Below are 20,515 nucleotides of genomic sequence, written 5' to 3'. Positions count from 1 at the left end.
TGCGGCGCGGCCGACACAAGCGGCTTAGGCGCTGGCGGCGGCGGCCACGCTTCCGCTCCCCGAGGGCGGCTTCCGCGGAGCCTGAGGAAGGACAGGGAGCCGCTGCGTCCCCGCCGCGTCCGGACGCCCGCGCTCGGGGCCTCGGCCGGCCCGGCGGGGAGGAAGCAGCGCCGCCGCCCATCGCCGGCCTCCGCGCTTCCTGCTCCGGCGCCGCCTCCTCAGCGGCCGCGCAGGCCCGGGCGCCGCGGCCGCGCGCCTCGAGTTTGAGGGCGGCGGGCGGCGAGGCCTCCTCGGCGGGCTCGGCCGGGCGTCCGCCCCAGGGTCGGCGATGGGGCACGGGGGGCGGCGCCGCTAGGAGCGCGGCGGGCGCGCGGTCGGTGCGGAGCGGCGGGGCCGGGCGGCCCGCGGGAGGCGGAGCGGCGGCCTCGGGCCGGGAGCGGAGAAGCGCGCCATGGCCAAGGCGGGCGGCGGTGGCGGCGGCAGCGGCGCGGGAGCCGGCGGCCTCGGGGCGCTGACCTGGGTGGTGAGTGGGGGCGGCGGGGCGGGGGTCCGGGCCGGGGCATTGTTCCCGGGCGGCGGTGGGGGGCTCCGCCCGGCGCATCCTGTTGGGGGTGGGGGAGGATGGGGAAATCCGGGCCCCCAGAGGCGCGCCCCGTCGGGGCGCCTGCCGGCGGAACCCCGAGCCCGCCCCTTTTCTTTCTTCTCCGCCTCGGCGGGGGCTCGGGCTGCGGGCGCGCAACGTGCACTTGAAACTTTGGGGGACAGACTGTAAGCAGGACGGGGGGCTCCCCCGCTTCATCTTCTTTGCTGTTGCGCAGGCTTTGCAGGGCGGTGGGGCAGGAGATGGTAGGGATGGCAGTGGTGCGTGTGCGTCCGTGTGGGTCAGCGGTTGCTCCAAACGTGTCTTAAGAGAAGCCGGGAGAGAGGTGCGGGCCCGTGTGCGTGTGCTGTAAGTGCCACCATGTGTGACGCTCTCACGTCTCAGGGAAGAATGGATTTGGTGAGGGATGCGGCTGCAGCCGTGTGCACTTCAGTGCTGAGGGTCTCGTTTGGTTGGAAGCGCGCTCGGGATGGCTCTTTCACAGCAGTGAATACCCTGTAGCTCGTACGTCTGTCACGGGGATTATTAAAAGCGCTTACCTGCGTCAGCTTCGCACGCGAAATGGGCGGGGGGCTGCGTGGACATTGTCGACGAGGTGACCCAAGTGATTTGTCCTGGAGTTAGAGCATTTCGGCGCTCGGTTCCTGCTGCTGGCAAGTAGTAGAGGGAAGACCTAGAGAGATCCGATTCCCACGGCGGATCGATAATTCACCCGCATTTCACTGGCTCAGCAGAGAGTTCAGACCAGGGTCACTTCCTACACACACACACACACACACACGCGCGCGCGCGCGCGCTTAGGGGACTTTGGATGCACTCTCTCTTTTCCAAAACACCCAAGGAGACTATCATATGGGCAGTTTTATTAAGTTCTTCATTTTCTCTTTGTTTGGGTGAGGTTTAGGTGAGTTGTACCGCTAACAGGAAAATATTTTAACCATTTATGTTTGCATGCCGAGATGCTTTGCAGACTAACTTGCCAGACTGTCATTGTTGGATCTGTCCGAATTTTGTGTATTACTTCAATAATGTAGGAAGTATGAACAGATTAGAGCCAGGAGAGAGATAAACGTCAGATAATAAGTTAGCCGTCCATGTGAACATGGGGTGGGGCGGGGGGGGGAGGAGGGGGAGGTTTGCATAAATGCAAAAGAAGGCCTTTACCCTCCTTACTAAAATCAAACAACTTCGGAAAATGGGAGTTAGCCAGGTGGTTCTCATTCACGGTTTGGAAGTGTTGAGGCCTCATCTGTGTTTCCTCTGAGGACCTCTGATTCTCCGTAACGGTAAACATTTTGCTCCAAGATTGAATTGGTTAGCTTTAACATTTAAAAGCAATATTTCTGTTTACTGTTCCTTAACTTTGTAGCTAATGAAATGACCACTTTTTCTTTCAATCTCAATAGGAAAATTTCCTTTCATTTACAGAAGAAATTTCGTGAAACTTAGAGGGTGTCATTCAATATCAGAAAAATTCATTTGTAACTAAAATTGACTTACTGATTCAGTATTTTCTCACTGTAAACCTATATGGGAAATATAGTAAAATAAGAAATAAAAATCACTTAATCTTTTTTTTTGCGGTACGCGGGCCTCTCACTGTTGTGGCCTCTCCCGTTGCGGAGTACAGGCTCCGGACGCGCAGGCTCAGCGGCCATGGCTCATGGGCCCAGCCGCCCCGCGGCATGTGGGATCTTCCCGGACCAGGGCACAAACCCGTGTCCCCTGCATCGGCAGGCGGACTCTCAACCACTGCGCCACCAGGGAAGCCCACTTAATCTTTTATTTATAAATTATATCCTCTTGTTGAATTAGAAATTTATTAATAAGATAACCACTCCCTAAGTCCACTTTAAGATTTGATGCTTGCTTTAAATTTGTCAGGTTATATGAGCATCTTTATGTCCATATTTTACACCATTGACCATAGACCATAGTTTAATTTTATGGGGGGGGCCAATATAGGGAGGTGGTTATGAGCATGGGCTTTGGTATCATATAGATGTAGATTCTGATCCTGCCTGACACGTAATCACTGGGACTTTGCACAAAGGGACCTAATCTTTCTAAGCCTGTTTCTTCATCTGTAAGATAAGGTTGCATTGATAATTAAATGAGTAATATACATAGCACATTGCTGGGCTTAATAAATGTTTGTCTTTATCGGTGAAATTCAAGAAATACACACTGAGAAGAGTAAAGTTTCTTTTACATAAAATATCTTTGAGCCAGAGTGAAAGCAGATTATTCCTTTGCAAGAGTTCAGGAGTTTGTTGCGGAGGTCATCTATTTCTGAAGAGGGTTAATTTTGCCTGCTTTATTGAAACATGTTATATTGCTACTTGTTTGTGGGTAACAGGAAGAAGTAAAAATTGAATCACTCCCTGCTATCTTTCTTCTTTTTAGGGGGTGGGGGTGGGTAATGCCATGTGTTGCTGCTAGTAACTTGTGTTGGGATGTGTTTTACAGGGTAGTGTTAACATTGTCACTGCACAGAAGTTTACATTTCTGAAACCACAAAGCAAAGTGGTTTAAGATTATTAACTTCTCCTTATAATAGTGCATTGGGTTTGTGTTTGATTCGCAATATCTTAACAAGATACTTTAAAAAATTAAAAAGTGAGGGCTTCCCTGGTGGCGCAGTGGTTGGGGGTCCGCCTGCCGATGCAGGGGACACGGGTTCGTGCCCCGGTCCGGGAAGATCCCACATGCCGCGGAGCGGCTGGGCCCGTGAGCCATGGCCGCTGAGCCTGCGCGTCCGGAGCCTGTGCTCCGCAACGGGAGAGGCCACAACAGTGAGAGGCCCACGTACCGCAAAAAAAAAAAAAAAAAAAAAAAGTGAAAAATATAAGTACTGTAGTAAAACTATTTTGAGTTAAAATTGACAACAGCTATGAAAGCTTCTCTGAAGCAAGCAGAATTTCTTGAATTAACTTTTAGTTTGTAAAGGTTTTCTTAAAAAATGTTTATTTATATATATTTATTATTTATTTATTTTGACCGAGCCGGGTCTTCGTTGCGGCGCGTGGGATCTAGTTCCCTGACCAGTGATCTTTCCCAGCATCCCCCGCCGCACTGGGAACGCGGAGTCTTACCCACTGGACCACCGGGGAAGTCCCTGGTTTGTAAAGCTTTGATTTGTAGACCCTAATAATCTATTTCATTCAGTCAGTATTTTATCATGTTTAAGTGGTTGCAAAAAACAAATTTTGTTTTATTAGAATACAGTTAATCACTATGTGAATATTGATCTTTTCCTAGTACTACTCTAATTTAGTAGATTAAGGAAAAAAAAGAACTGTAATGGAAAATATTAAGCCTATAAAATTATGGTGGCCCGAATGGTATAAGGACACTCCTTCTATCATCAAGCTTCAGCAGTTACAGCTCACGGTCACCCACCTTTCCCCTCTCATTATCTCGAAGCAAAGCAAATCCAGTTTATCTGTAGATATTTCAGTATTCACCTCTAAAATGTAAGTTTCTTAAATATAAAACTACTATTGACATTGGAGTTTTTTAAAAGTAAAATTCAATGAAATATAAAACATACTTTGTGAATATTTCTAATTTAGGAAACGTGACTATATTTAAATATTATTTAAAGATTTGTATTAAAAACTTTGTTATAGTGGCTTATTGCAAGTCTAAACTCCTCAACCAGACTTTCAAGCCACTTCTTTTATAAACTATGTGCCAATTGAAATTTATTCCATATTGTCCTCATATTTAGATTTACCTGTTCACCTGTCCCCTGGGCATCATGTTTGTTTTTGTCACTTTGCATGCTTATCTTTCAACAGAAATGCCTCTTTCTCTTTACCAGTCTAAATCTTAATTACTCTTCAAGGCTAGCTCAGGGTCTCACCAAACGTTTATCCTCCAGTTTATACTCATCTTTTTCTGTCACCCTTATGGATCATAAAACATAAATATCTTTCCTTTTAATATAACTTTCACGTGTGATACTTTTGTTTTAACAATTAGATTATCAACTCCTGGAGTCAGAGACCATGTATCCTTTATAGTTTTTAACAAAGAGCTGGATACATAATCTAGCCTCAGTTATTGTTAACCAGTTAGATAATTGACATACTAACTTCCTCAAAATTCTTCTGTCATTCTTAGGACAAGTGGTTACATAACAATGTACTTTAGATACATTCTCAAGTAACTAATTGCAGTTACAATGAGAACAATTTTTAGAAACTGCTAACTTTTCTGAATAGAAGTGGGTGTGTCCATCAGTAGTTTCAGATATGTTTAATACTTGGGTGGTAGCAACAGTTGCATTTTACTAAGTACGTTAAAAAATAATAAACCTCTTTTGTATTTTTAATAATCTTAATACAAATAGGACTCAGTTTTAAAGAAGAGGTGAGATCGGTTTAATTATTCCCATTTGCAGAGAAGGAAACAGGGGCTTACGGATTAGGTAACAAACTGTTAATCATGTGACTAAGGCAAAGGTGGGATTTAAACCAGGCCTATGTTCCTAACCATCGTTTACACATTCCCCTGGCTTAAAGACAGTAACAACCAAAACAATTTGTCTTTTATACCATGATATCTTTCCACTAACCTTTCTTTTACTTTCACACAAAAAGCTACGGAGTACACTTCCCTTTAAGGGTGTATGTATTTTGAATAATGTTGTGTGATGCCTTTTAAGAGTATGGGCTACAAAATCACATCACCTGGTTTCGTAACTCAGCTTCTTCAATACTAGCTTTGTTAGCTTACATTCTTCAGACCTCAGTTTCCTTGCTGTAAAAAGAGAGTCATGGGGCTTCCCTGGTGGCGCAGTGGTTGGGAGTCCCCCTGCCGTTGCGGGGGACATGGGTTCGTGCCCCGGTCTGGGAAGATCCCACATGGCGCGGAGCGGCTGGGCCCATGAGCCATGGCCGCTGAGCCTGCGCGTCCGGAGCCTGTGCTCCGCAACGGGAGAGGCCACAACAGTGAGAGGCCCGCGTACCGCAAAAAAAAAAAAAAAAAAAAAAAAAGAGAGTCATTAGTAATGGTGTCTACTTCATGGAGCTTTTATGAGAAATGAGAGTACTTATATAATTCCCACAGTGCTTTGCACATGGTATGGTAATCTCTTAGATGAGTGTACGCACACACACTTGTCTTACCCCTCTTCGTTTTTAAAAAATCAAGGAATCAGTATTTTCACTTCTTTTTAAAATTTTATTTATTTAATTAATTTATTTATGGCTGTGTTCGGTCTTTGTTTCTGCGCGAGGGCTTTCTGTAGTTGCGGCGAGCGGGGGCCACTCTTCATCGCGGTGCGCGGGCCTCTCACTGTCACGGCCTCTCCCGTTGTGGAGCACAGGCTCCGGACGCTCAGGCTCAGCGGCCATGGCTCACGGGCCCAGTTGCTCCGCGGCATGTGGGATCCTCCCAGACCAGGGCTCGAACCCGTGTCCCCTGCATTGATTGGCAGGCAGACTCTCAACCACTGCGCCACCAGGGAAGCCCCGCTCACTTCTTTTGTCTGAGAAAATTTTCTTATATTGCAAAATGATCACCACAATAGGTCTAGTTAACATTCATCACCATACATAGTTTCAAATATTTTTTCCTTGTGACAAAAACTTTAAAAATCAACTCTTAACAACTTTCAGATAGATAACATGGTATTATTAACTATAGTCACCTTATTGTACGTTACATCCCCAGGACTTATTTATTTTATAACTGGAAGTTTGTACCTTTGACCACCTTCACCTATCTCCCCGCTCCCCCCAACTTTGGCAACCACTGATTTGTTCTCTGTATCTATGAGTTTGGTTTTTTTGTTTTGTTTTGTTTTAGATTCCACATATAAGTAAGATCATACAGTATTTTTGTCTTTCTCTCTCTGACTTATTTCACTAAAATTATGCCCTTTAGATCTACCCATGTTGTCCCAAATGTCAAGATTTCATTCTTTTTTTATGGGTGAATAATATTCCATTGTATATAAACACCATATTTTCTTTATCCGTTCATCCATTGATGGACATTTATGTTACTTTCTTGTCTCAGCTGTTGTAAACAATGCTGCAGTGAACATGGGGATACACATATCTTTTCAAATTACTGTTTTCATTTTCTTCATATAAATACCCAGGAGTGGAGTTGCTGGATCACATGGTAGTTCTATTTTAAATTTTTTGTGGGACTTTCATACTATTTTAAATAGTGACTGCAGCAATTTATTTATTTATTTTAAGGAAAAAATTTTTAACCAGCTTTATTGAGATACAATTTACATACCATAAAATTCTCCTGTTTATAACATACATACAAGTCAGTAGTTTCTTTTTTTTTGATTTTTAAATTAAATTTTATTTTTTTATACAGCAGGTTCTTATTAGTCATCAGTTTTATACACATCAGTGTATACATGTCAATCCCAATCGCTCAGTTCATCACACCCCCACCTCCCCGCGGCTTTCCCCTCTCTTGTCCATATGTTTGTTCTCTACATCTGGATTGCACCAATTTACAGTCCCACCAACGTATACAAGGGTTCCTTTTCTCCACATTCTGCCAATACTTGTTATTTCGATAATGACCATTCTGACAGGTGTGAGGTGATATCTCATTTTGGTTTTGATTTGCATTTCCCTGAGATTAGTGATGGTGAGCACCTTTTCATATAGCTGTTGGCCATCTGTATGTCTTTTTGGAAAAATGTCAATTTACATCCTCTGCCCATTTTTTAAATGAATTGGTGTTTTTTGGTGTGTGTGTGTGTGTGTGTGTGTGTTTTGCTATTGACTTGTATGAGTTCTTTATATATTTTGGGTATTACCCCTTATTAGGTACATGATTTACAAATATTTTCTCCCATTTGCTAGGTTACCTTTTGATTTTGTTGATGGTTTCCTTTGCTGTGCAGAGCTTTTTAGTTTGTTGTAGTCCCACTTGTTTGTTTTTGCTTTGGGGATCAAGTTAAAAAAAAATCGCAAAGACTGATGTCAAGGCATGTACTGCTTATGTTTTCTTCTAGGAGTTTTACGGTTTCAGGTCTTACATTCAAGTCTTTAATCATTTTGAGTTAATTTTTGTGTATGGTGTAAGATAGGGCTCCAGTTTCATTCTGTTGCATGTGGCTATCTAGTTTTCTCAACACCACTTATTGAAGAGATTGTCGTTTTCCCCTTGTATATTCTTGCATCCTTTGTCATAAAGTAATTGACCATATACGCATGGGTTTATTTCTGTGCTCTCTGTTCTGTTCCGTTGATCCATGTGTCTTCTTTAAATGATGTCGCCGCTCTGATTACTGTATTACTTTGTAATATAGTTTTTTTGTTGGTTTGTTTTGGCCATGCCATGCAGCATGTGGGATCTTAGTTCCCCTGTGTTGGGAGAATGGAGTATTAACCACTGGACCATCAGGGAAGTCCCTGTGATATAGTTTTAAATTATGCCTCCTGCTTTGTTCTTCTTTCTCAAGACTGCTTTGGCAATTCAGGGTCTTTTGTGGTTCCATATAAATTTTAACATTGTTCTATTTCTGTGAAAAATGTTGTTGGAATTTTGATAGGGATTGCATTGAATCTGCAGATTGCTTTGGGAAGTATGGACATTTTAGCAATATTCTTTTAATTCATGCATGTAGAATTTTTTTCCATTTATTTTTGTCTTCGATTTCTTTAATCAATGTCTTATAGTTTTCAGTATACAGTTCTTTTACCTCCTTGGTTAAATTTATTCCTAGGTAGGGACTTCCCTGGTGGTCCAGTGGTTAAGACTCTATGCTCCTACTGCAGGGGGCACGGGTTCCATCCCTGGTCAGGGAGCTACCATGCTGCACCGTGTGGCCAAAAAAAAAAAAAAAAAAAAAATTGTATTCCTAGGTATTTTAATTTTTATTGTTTTTGTTGCAATTGTAAGTAGGATTTTCTTAGTTTCTCTTTCTTATAGTTCATTGTTAGTTTACAGAAACACGACGGATTTTCGTATATTGATTTTGTATCCTGCAACTTTACTAAATTTGTTTATTCTAATAGTTTTATGGTGGAGTCTTTAGGGTTTTCTCTACATAATATCATTTCCTCTGCAGTTAGTGACAATTATACTTCTTTCTTTCTGATTTGGATGGTTTTTAGAGAAAGTATATTTTTTATTTTCACTATGGACATTTAAGCATTTCTTATGATATTAAGTATCCCTCATCTTCTACCTCTCTCCTTGTCCCTTGGTTTGGGAGGGCATTTCTGGAGGTACATTAATGGTGGGTAGATAACATGGCCCTCTCCGTGGTTATATGGGTGAAATGTGGCTGAAATGAATATCAAAGCATGGCAGCCTTGAGGGAGAAAAGAAGAGGAGATATTATAAAAGGGTAATGTGGAGTCTGAGACAGTCTTTGCAGAAGATAGGAAAAGAGGCTTGTTGCTAAGCTTTTGCTGGTCACACTTTTGTTGGCTTGGTGATGGTGAGATTTCTGTGCCTGTTGTGTGGATGAGTGGCTCAGTTCCTTTTTTGCACCAACTGGCAAACCATCTCCTTTCCCCTCTTTGGCAGCAATTCATTCTACCACAGAAAAACAAACTATGGGCGATTGTCTCAAATTGCTGTATATCAGGTGACCACTCTGTGAATGGAAGAATCTTTCTTTTTACAGAATGATCTTGGTACATACTCTTTGTGAAATTAGGAGTTTGTTTTATTGGAATGTTTTTTTTCCTTTTCTGGTAGTTGAAGTATTCTTGATAAAGGTTGAGTCTTTGATAAATATTAAATCTATATTCTTTTATTAGAAGTTAGCAATATTGCAAAAAGTGCTATAAAATAGATTAATATTTTAAAATAGATTTAATGTATTATTTTGACATTTTTGTTATAATTTAAGAATTCTCAATAATGCATTGTTTACCATGGCAGCCAGCTTTTGAACTTTAGAAAAAGTCAGTTATGGCATCATCATATGTATAAATCACAAATGATAGAATTAAAATTTTTTTAGATATGTGGAGGATATTTATATTAATATGGGTTTATTTTGCATTTTCATTGTCTTTAGTTTTATGTGGGGATGAAAATGTGCCCTGAGTGCTTAGATTCCGGTATAATTGGGTGCTGGCGTTATTTATTACTGTAAATAGTTTGGTGCTTTGTCTGCACAAAGACAATAAAATAAATTACAAATAAACTTAACTCATAAGATTTCAATTCTATCAGACCTTAATGGAAATTTATTCAGAATGCTCTTTGTAGTTGATTATTTTCAACGGCATACTGTTAATTTTTATTCAATGTGGAATACTTAGTGCAATTACTGTAGTACAAGATGCCGTATTACTATGAAGATACAAGATAAGAAAAGGTTAAATCTTTTTTTTTTTTTATCAGAAGACCCCTTGTTTTCATCGTTGAAAATGAGCATAATTCTGTTAGCCTATAGGTATCAAATGTATATCACTCTCCTTTTCATCTGTGGTCTTGAGAGTACTTTTATAAATGTGTAGATATGAGTTTGCTGGACTGTTTTTATAGAAGCTGATTTCTTGATCTCTTTTGTGGATATTATCAGCAACACTGAACTGAATTTCTACTCAGAGTGACTTTCTTTTCAAGAGCTAGAGATAGTGGTAATAATAGCTGTGGTGAAGGTGATCAGTGAACTTTTCTCATTTAGTTTCTCTGTTCTCAGGCCAAGGATGTTTGTATTCACACCTGTTTGATCTAGGGATGGGGCCATCCCATTGAAGCAGGGGGAGTTGCCCTCTCCCCCCTTACCTTCATATTTTGCGTTTTAGTGGCCTGGACAATATTCAGGGGGACACTTTCTGCTAATAAACAGGAGCTGCAAGACCATTAATCCAGGCTTCTGTCAGAAAAGCTGACAGACCTCTCAGGGGAGACCCTTCTGTGTTTGCTGCCTTGAGTCAGTGCGCGGTGCAGGCTGCCCCTAGTTGAGAGTAGGAGCGTGCAGCACTCCCTGCCTTCTATGCTGCCAGGACTGCCGGCTTGTTTTGGTTTCACTGAACCTTTTTGCCTAGATTCTAGTGAGAAAGTTGGGACTGCAGAAGTAATAAGTGGGTACAAACAGTGTCTCTAAAAAAAGAAACCTTCAGTTTTATTCTAGCTTATGTTCTCATATACATGGATTAATAAGCTTTTAAAATAGTTTAATATATGTTCATTGTAGAAAGTTAGAAAATGTCTATCAGAAAAGAACATGAAAAATATTTCTACTTCTCACAATTTTTATTTATATTCTGTTGGGTAAACAGCATTTCATATTTTTTCCTATGTGTGTATGTATTGTGTGTAATTTTTTTCTGATGAAAATGGGCTCATATTTTTAATATCCTTTTGTAACTTTGTTCACTAAACAGTATAATTTTAATAACCTACTAATTTAAAAATACTTGATTATATATAATATATAAAAGTTATAGTAAGAGAAGTTTCTAATTAACACCTATTTTTTGGTATAGCTAATTAAAAATATTTACTCAATTAAATATCCAGGTTTAAAGGTTTATATGAGGTTTTGGAAATTATTTAATATCATCATGGAGAGTTGATTTGAAATATCTACAGATCATCTATTTTATTATGGTGTTCTATAAACAGTGCATAGTCCTTAAGCTTTTCATTACTTTAAATAGAATGGTACCTTTTTTTCTTTCCTCAACACCTGTCATATGACATGTAGGAAGAAATCTTTTGGCATAAAATGTTTTAAGTATATTGTCACTTATTTTTTAAGTATTTATGTATTATTATATTCCTGGAAAAGATTACAAATAGTAATCTGACAAAGCCGACTACATATTACATAGTCTTTGATTTTTGAGACATTATTCTAGCAAGAATGACAACTTTTTGAACTGGATAAGGATCTGGCAGGTGCAAACCAAACATTCCCTATTCTCATGTACCGATTTGGGCGGAAGAGATGGCGACTGGTTGTAAGAGGGTGTGGAAAAAGTTATAAATCCTCGAAAAAGGAGTGAGGTGGGGCTCTACCCTGTTTTCCATACCAGTGTGCCAATTTAGCTCAGTGTTAACTCGTCAGGGCTAAATGCAGAAGTCTCTGTTGGAGTCTAATCTTAAAAATGTTTTCTTTGTGGTGGGCTTTGTTTTGGAGGAGTAGCCTGGGATAGGAAAGCCTTTATTCGCATGGTTATTATAAGTTCCTGAGCTTTATGCCAAAATTGCAAAGTTCTAAGTTAATGGTGAGAGGTTACTGTTATCCACCTTTGAATGTATAGCATTTATCATCCTTAAGAACTTTCTTAAAGAATGAGATCTTGGTCATTATGATCGTTGTTCTAACTATTCTGAGGACCCATTTAAAAAAATCAGTTATGTTTTTATTATTAGATTTGTTTCTATAAATTATCTCATCTCAAAAAGCAAGGGACATGATTAGAAATTTGGAGACTATCTGGCATTTTAAAAATACAGTTCATTTTTCTGGCCAGCAGTTTCGTCATGTAATTAGCTTGACAGAAATAGAATGTGAAGACTTTATGAAACAGAATTTTCTTATGTCCAAAGCTATTTTTAATTGACTGAGCAGTGTTAATGGGTAACCTTATAAATGAAAGAATGTATAAGAAAATCTCTTTAATTTTATGTAAAATTTATGGCATTGGAAGATTGTAATTGATGTTTGAATTTCCATAGGTTTTATCTGTTAAAATTCTTGCCTTGCTTTAGACTACTCAGAAGTTATGTATTTTGATTTTTTTTTTTGCGGTACGCGGGCCTCTCACAGTTGTGGCCTCTCCCGTTGCGGAGCACAGGCTCTGGACGCGCAGGCTCAGCGGCCATGGCTCACGGGCCCAGCGCTCCGCGGCATGTGGGATCTTCCCAGACCGGGGCACGAACCCGCGTTCCCTGCATCGGCAGGCGGACTCTCAACCACTGCGCCACCAGGGAAGACCTATTTTGATTTTTTAAACATACATTTGACATGTTTTTGAAAATAATAACTTTAAAGATGATGGTATGGCTATGCCTAGGTCTTGAAGTGGTATGTTGCTTGTTCAAATGCACAAAATCTCTCTACCCCCCATTGTTTGTCTGCTGATTGTTTCATTTCTCCTAAAATTCAAATACCTATGAAAATATCTTGCTGTGTCTTATATTTGAGTTATTTTTGGGCTCTGAAAAAACGGCCATCATAATAACTTTGTCTTAGTGGGATGTCTTAGTTGTCAGCATTAGGGAATCCCAGAAGGAGAGAGATGTGTTCTCTCTGTTGCTATTAAGAAGACAGGGAAGTCTGCAGACCCTGGGAATTTTTGTTTGGGATCCTTATCTCTGTAGGAGTTAGAATTAGGATCACAACTTCTGCCTCCTTGGAATTAGCAGAGAAACTGGAATTATAGGGTGCCTCAGAAATGGGGCATTAGTGCTGGTATGTAAGGAATTATTGGCATGGCCTACAAAAGTGTGAAGTTTGAGATGTCATAAAACCGTGCTTGGTTTTCTCAGCCCTGTCAGTATATGCTAACTACATAGGTTACTATTTTTGCCCACTCTTTACTATAGTCTTCAGTAGCTTAATGGCAAAGGCTTACATTTGGAAGTTTTGGGGAGCCCTGCAGCCAGCCAGGTTCAGTCGTCAACCTATAACCTGATGAGAATTCACATTCCTTGGAAAGTTTTGAAGACTACAAAAATTAACCTGATACCTTACAGAATTGCCAAATATTTCTTTCTTTTTCTTTTTTTTCACTGCAAATATTTATTTCCATTATGAGATCTATAGAGGCATAATACTGTTAAAATGAGAAGAGTTTCTGAACCATATACACTTTTTTTTTAACATCTTTATTGGAGTATAACTGCTTTACAATGGTGTGTTAGTTTCTGCTTTATAGCCAAGTGAATCAGCTGTACATAAATGTATATCGCCATATCTCTTCCCTCTTGCGTCTCCCTGCCTCCCACCCTCCCTGTCCCACCCCTCCAGGTGGTCACAAAGCACCAAGCTGATCTCCCTGTGCTATGCAGCTGCTTCCTGCTAGCTATCTTTTTTTCATTTGATAGTGTGTATATGTACATGCCACTCTCTTACTTTGTCACAGCTTACCCTTCCCCCTCCCTGTGTCCTCAAGTCCATTCTCTAGTAGGTCTGCATCTTTATTCCTGTTCTGCCCCTAGGTTCTTCATGACCTTTTTTTTTTTTTAAGATTCCATATATATGTGTTAGCATACGGTATTTATTTTTCTCTTTCTGACTTACTTCACCCTGTATGACAGACTCTAGGTCCATCCACCTCACTACAAAGAACTCAGTTTCGTTTCTTTTTATGGCTGAGTAATATTCCATTGTATATATGTGCCACAGCTTCTTTATCCATTCATCTGTCGATGGACACTTAGGTTGCTTCCATGTCCTGGCTATTGTAAATAGAGCAGCAATGAACATTGTGGTGCATGACTGTTTTTGAATTATGGTTTTCTCAGGGTATATGCCCAGTAGTGGGATTGCTGGGTTGTATGGTAGCTCTATTTTTAGTTTTTTAAGGAATATCCATACTGTTCTCCATAGTGGCTGTATCCATCTACATTCCCACCAACAGTGCAAGAGGGTTCCTTTCCTCCACACCCTCTCCAGCATTTATTGTTTGTAGATTTTTTTTTTTTTTTTTTTTTGCGGTACAAGGGCCTCTTACTGTTGGGGCCTCTCCCGTTGCGGAGCACAGGCTCTGGACGTGCAGGCTCAGCGGCCATGGCTCACGGGCCTAGCTGCTCCATGGCATGTGGAACCTTTCCGGACCGGGGCACGAACCCATGTCCCCTGCATTGGTATCAGGGTGATGGTGGCCTTGTAGAATGAGTTTGGGAGTGTACTTCCCTCTGCTATATTTTGGAAGAGTTTGAGAAGGATAGGTGTTAACTCTTCTCTAAATGTTTGATAGAATTTGCCTGTGAAGCCATCTGGTCCTGGGCTTTTGTTTGTTGGAAGATTTTTAATCACAGTTTCGATTTCATTGCTTGTGCTTGGTCTGTTTATGTTTTCTATTTCTTCCTGGTTCAGTCTCAGAAGGTTGTGCTTCTCTAAGAATTTGTCCATTTCTTCCACATTGTCCATTTTATTGGCATACAGTTGCTTGTAATCTCTCACGATCTTTTGTAGTTCTGCAGTGTCAGTTGTTACTTCTCCTTTTTCATTTCTAATTCTGTTGATTTGAGTCTTCTCCCTTTTTTTCTTGTTGAGTCTGGCTAATGGTTTATCAATTTTGTTTATCTTCTCAAAGAACCAGCTTTTAGTTTTATTGATCTTTGCTATCGTTTCCTTCATTTCTTTTTCATTTATTTCTGATCTGATCTTTATGATTTCTTTCCTTCTGCTAACTTCGGGGGTTTTTTGCTCTTCTTTCTCTAATTGCTTTAGGTGCAGGGTCAGGTTGTTTACTCGAGATATTTCTTGTTTCTTAAGGTGGGATTGTATTGCTATAAACTTCCCCCTTAGAACTGCTTTTGCTGCATCCCATAGGTTTTGGGTCATCGTGTGTTCATTGTCATTTGTTTCTAGGTATTTTTTTTATTTCCCCTTTGATTTCTTCAGTGATCTCTTGGTTATTAAGTAGTGTATTGTTTAGCCTCCATGTGTTTCTATTTTTTACAAATTTTTTCCTGTAATTGATATCTAGTCTCATAGCATTGTGGTCGGAAAAGATACTTGATACGATTTCAATTTTCTTAAATTTACCAAGGCTTGATTTGTGACCCAAGATATGATCTATTCTGGAGAATTTTCCATGAGCACTTGAGAAGAAAGTGTATTCTGTTGTTTTTGGATGGAAAGTCCTATAAATATCATTTAACTCCATCTTGTTTAATGTATCATTTAAAGCTTCTGTTTCCTTATTTATTTTCATTTTGGATGATCTGATCTGTCCATTGGTGAGGTGTTAAAGTCCCCTACTATGATTGTATTACGGTCAATTTCCCCTTTTATGGCTGTTAGCATTTGCCTTATGTATTGAGGTGCTTCTATGTTGGGTGCATAAATATTTACAATTGTTATATTTTCTTGGATTGATCCATTGATCATTATGTAGTGTTCTTCTTTGTCTCTTGTAATAGTGTTTGTTTTAAAGACTATTTTGTCTGATATGACAATTGCTACTCCAGCTCTCTTTTGATTTCCATTTGCATGGAATATCTTTTTCCATCCCCTCACTTTCAGTCTGTGTGTGTCCCTAGGTCTGAAGTTGGTCTCTTGTAGACAGCATGCATATGGGTCTTGTTTTTGTATCCATTCAGCAGTCTATGTCTTTTGGTTGGAGCATTTAATCCATTTACTTTTAAGGTATTTTTCGATATGTATGTTCCTCTTACGATTTTCTTAATTGTTTTGGGTTTGTTATTGTAGGTCTTTTCCTTCTCTTGTGTTTCCTGCCTAGAGAAGTTCCTTTAGTATTTGTTGTAGAGTTGGTTTGGTGGTGCTGAATTCTCTTAGCTTTTGCTTGTCTGTAAAGCTTTTCATTTCTCCGTCGAACCTGAATGAGATCCTTGCTGGGTAGAGTGATCTTGGTTGAAGGTTTTTCCTTTTCATCACTTTAAATATGTCCTGCCACTCCCTTCAGGCTTGCAGTTTCTGCTGAAAGATCAGCTGTTAACCTTATGGGGATTCCCTTGTATGTTATTTGTTTTTTTCTTCCCTCGCTGCTTTTAATGTTTTTTCTTTGTATTTAATTTCTGGTAGTTTGATTAATATATGTCATGGCGTGTTTCTCCTTGGATTTATCCTGTATGGGACTCTCTGCGTTTCTGGGAATTGAGTAACTATTTCTTTTCCCATATTAGGGTAGTTTTCAACTATAACCTCTTCAAATATTTTCTCTTTTTCTCTTCTTCTGGGATCCCTATAATTCGAATGTTGGTGCGTTGATTGTTGTCCCAGAGGTCTCCGAGACTGTCCTTAATTCTTTTCATTCTTTTTTCTTTATTCTGCTCTGCAGTAGTTATTTCCACTATTTTATCTTCCAGGTCACTTATCCGTTCTTCTGCCTCAGTTATTCTGCTATTGGTTCCTTCTAGTGTAATTTTCATTTCAGTTATTGTATTGTTCATCATTGTTTGTTTGCTCTTTTGTTCTTCTAGGTCCTTGTTAAATGTTTCTTGTGTTTTCTCCCTTCTATTTCCAAGATTTTGGATCATCTTTACTATTATTATTCTGAATTCTTTTTCAGGTAGACTGCCTATTTCCTCTTCATTTGTTTGGTCTGGTGGGTTTTTACCTTGCTGCTTCATCTGCTGTGTGTTTCTCTGTCTTCTCACTTTGCTTAACATACTGTGTTTGGGATCTCCTCTTCGCAGGCTACAGGTTAGTAGTTTCCATTGTTTTTTGTGTCTGCCCCTAGTGTTCAAGGTTGGTTCAGTGGGTTGTGTAGGCTTCCTGGTGGAGAGGACTAGTACCTGTGTTCTGGTGGATGAGGCTGGATCTTGTCTTTCTGGTGGGCGGGTCCGCATCCGGTGGTGTGTTTGCGATGTCTGTGACCTTATTATGATTTTAGACAGCCTCTCTGCTAATGGGTGGTGTTGTTTTCCTGTCTTGCTAGTTGTTTGGCATAGGGTGTCCAGCATCGTAGCTTGCTGGTCATTGAGTAGAGCTGGGTCTTGGCATTGATACGGAGATCTCTGGGAGATTTTTGCCGTTTGATATTATGTGGAGCTGGGAGGTCTCTGGTGGACCAATGTCCTGAACTCGGCTCTCCCACCTCAGAGACAGAGGCCTGACACCTGGCCAGAGCACCAAGACCCTGTCATCCACACAGCTCAGAATAAAAGGGAGAAAAAAAGAAAGAAAAAAATAAAGTTATTAAAATAAAAAATAATTATTAAAAATAAAAAAATTTAAAAACTAATTAAAAAAGAAAGAGAGCAACCAAACCAAAAAACAAATTCACCAATGATAACAAGCACTTAAAACTATACTAAAAAAACAGAAACAAAAAAACCAACAGACAGAACCCTAGGAAAAATGGTAAAAGCAGAGCTTATACAGACAAAATAACACACAGAAGCAGACACATACACACTCACAAGAAGAGAAAAATAAAAAAAATATATTGTTGCTCCCAAAGTCCACCACCTCAATTTGGGATGATTCGTTGTCTATTCAGGTATTCCACAGATTCAGGGTAGATCAAGTTGATCGTGGAGATTTAATCTGCTGCTTCTGGGGCTGCTGGGAGAAATTTCCCTTTCTCTTCTTTTTTTGCACAGCTCCCGGGGTTCAGCTTTGGATTTGGCCCTGCCTCTGCGTGCAGGTCGCCTGAGGGCGGTCTCTTCTTCACCCAGACAGGACGGGGTTAAAGGAGCAGCTGATTCGAGGGCTCTGGCTCACTCTGGCCGGGGGGAGGGAGGGGTGCGGATGCGGGGCGAGCCTGTGGCCTCAGAGGCAGGCGTGATGTTGCACCAGCCTGAGGTGCACCATGCGTTCTCCCAGGGAAGTTGTCCCTGGATCACGGGACCCTGGCAGTGGCGGGTTGCACAGGCTCCCGGGAGGGGAGGTGTGGATAGTGACCTGTGCTTGCACACAGGCTTCTTGGTGGCGGCAGCAGCAGCCTTAGCATCCCATGCCCGTCTCTGGGGTCCGCGCTTATAGCCGTGGCTTGCGCCCGTCTCTGGAGCTTGTTTAGGCAGTGCTCGGAATCCCCTCTCCTCGCGCACCCCAGAACAATGGTCTCTTGCCTCTTGGGCAGGTCCAGACTTTTTCCCGGACTCCCTTCCGGCTAGCCGTGGTGCACTAGCCCCTTTCAGGCTGTGTTCACGCCACCAACCCTATTCCTCTCCCTGCTATCCGACTGAAGCCCGAGCCTCAGCTCCCAGCCTCCGCCCACCCCAGCGGGTCAGCAGACGAGCCTCTTGGGCTGGTGAGTGCTGGTCGGCACCGATGCTCTGTGCGGGAATCTCTCAGCTTTGCCCTCCGCACCCCTGTTGCTGCGCTCTCCTCCACGGCTCCGAAGCTTACCCCTCCGCCACCCGCAGTCTCCGCCCGCGAAGGGGCTTCTAGTGTGTGGAAACCTTTCCTCCTTCACGGCTCCCTCCCACTGGTGTAGGTCCCATCCCTATCCTTTAGTCTGTGTTTATTCTTTTTTCTTTTGCCCTACCCAGGTACGTGGGGAGTTTCTCGCATTTTGGGAGGTCTGAGGTCTTCTGCCAGCGTTCAGTAGGTGTTCTGTAGGAGTTGTTCCACATGTAGATGTATTTCTGATGTATTTGTGGGGAGGAAGGTGATCTGCACGTCTTACTCTTCCGCCATCTTGAAGCTCTTCCAATATTTATTTTTTGATTGAATAGTTTTAGGCTGTTCTAGCTATTCTGGTGACTATGTATACCTACTTTTTTGGGCTCAGTCAAAACTGCAGTTTCACACTATATTATAAAAGGTACTAGATTTTCAGTAAATAGACCTGTGTTCTCTTTAGAACTTAAAAATCAGAGCCTGAAAGATAATTTTGTTGTTAAAGAGAAAACCTATGTTATGTGTCCATATACATTTTAGTTTACCCCTTGGTAGGTTATTTAAATTTGATTTTTTGGTTAATTTTAGACTCTTTTTGATCAGAACAATGCTGCAAAAAAAGAAGAGTCAGAAACTGCAAACAGAAACGATTCTTCAAAGAAGTTGTCTGTCGAGAGAGTGTATCAAAAAAAGACACAACTTGAACATATTCTCCTTCGTCCTGATACATACATTGGGTCGGTGGAGCCACTGACACAGGTAATTATTAAATTTTACTGAAATTAGATGTGTATCTACTTTTTAATAAAATTTTGTAAGTATATGCTCTGTGAGTACACAATTTCATGTCTCTGGTAATAATAGAAAGTAGGGAGAGAGATCTAAGAGGTAGAAATGTCTTAATTTTTCACTAGAAATTAAAAAAACTGGGAGCTAAAAACTATCTGAGAAGTATAGGGAAGTATAAAGTAAAAGGGTGCTATGTGAACTTTTTAAAAGTTCTGAAGTTCATGCTATGGTTTATTTTAAATTCTAGAATTTATATATATACATTGACTACTGTTTAATACTTACTATGGACTTGGCTTATGCATAGCAATTTTTTTCTAGCAGTTTTGTGAAGTAGGTACTATTATCTCCATTTTATAAATGAGGACACTGAAGTTCAAATAAATTTAAGTAACTTGCTCAGACCTCAACTAGTGAGAACTGGGATTCAAAGCTAGATGGCTTTGACTCCAAAATCATGCTGCATTCATACTGTTTACTCTGTGCTACTTATACTACAGAAAAATATCATGTGTGAAGTAAAAGTGTAAAGTAAACATAATTCTTTTCCTATTTTATTTAAATACTGTTTCTAACAATTTTTGGTGCCTTATATTAAAGCTGACTTTATGTATGAGTAAGAATACAGACTTGATACAAAATGAACAATTTCTCAATTTTGAGGCTATTTAAATTGAAGATGAATACAGCGAGGTTGACTGCAGCTGAAACAGTATGTTTTTCTACTTTGAAGATCTAAGTATTTACAGACTAAATGACAAATATGGGTTTATGCTTTGTAGAATTGATGTTAAATATTTTTTATTCCATAAGTTCTTTTGAACTTTTCTCTCAATGCAGCTCATGTGGGTGTATGATGAAGATGTAGGAATGAATTGCAGAGAGGTTACCTTTGTGCCGGGTTTATACAAGATCTTTGATGAAATTTTGGGTGAGTACTTGCTTAAGATTTAATGCATCTGTTTCTATTGATATCATTATAATGTCCCTATATATGTAAAGCCAGGCTTATAAATTTTAAAGGCATATCTCTGGTTTTTATGCTGAGTATAAATGTTCTTCAGAAAATCTGTATTACCTGCTCTAATATGTTCATATCTCTGGACATCAAGTCTTTGTGTTTCGGTTTGTTCATCTGTAAAATGCATGTGCTGTATTTGATCAGTAATCCCAGGGTTATT

At 40.6% G+C, this 20,515-nt stretch overlaps 1 protein-coding gene across 3 annotated transcripts in view; it reads left to right on the top strand.

Moving 5' to 3' along the window:
* Positions 1-366: 366 nt before the first annotated feature.
* The window catches only part of TOP2B (DNA topoisomerase II beta), a 66,324-nt gene continuing 46,175 nt past the window's right edge, over positions 367-20,515 (top strand). Inside the window, exons 1-3 of one of the 3 annotated variants that reach the window (XM_081236098.1) lie at positions 367-523; positions 19,149-19,304; positions 20,175-20,265. In XM_081236098.1, coding sequence (XP_081092224.1) covers positions 452-523; positions 19,149-19,304; positions 20,175-20,265 — 319 coding nt within the window. In that variant the 5' untranslated portion in view covers positions 367-451. Of the gene's footprint in view, positions 524-19,133; positions 19,305-20,174; positions 20,266-20,515 lie in introns of all 3 variants that reach the window. The other 2 variants (XM_081236099.1, XM_081236097.1) reach the window with 2 other exon arrangements.

This window comes from Mesoplodon bidens, assembly GCF_964165515.1.
Source record: "Mesoplodon bidens genome assembly, chromosome: 5".
Taxonomy (NCBI): Eukaryota; Metazoa; Chordata; class Mammalia; order Artiodactyla; family Ziphiidae; genus Mesoplodon; species Mesoplodon bidens.
This window is presented reverse-complemented; position numbering and strand designations above follow the sequence as displayed.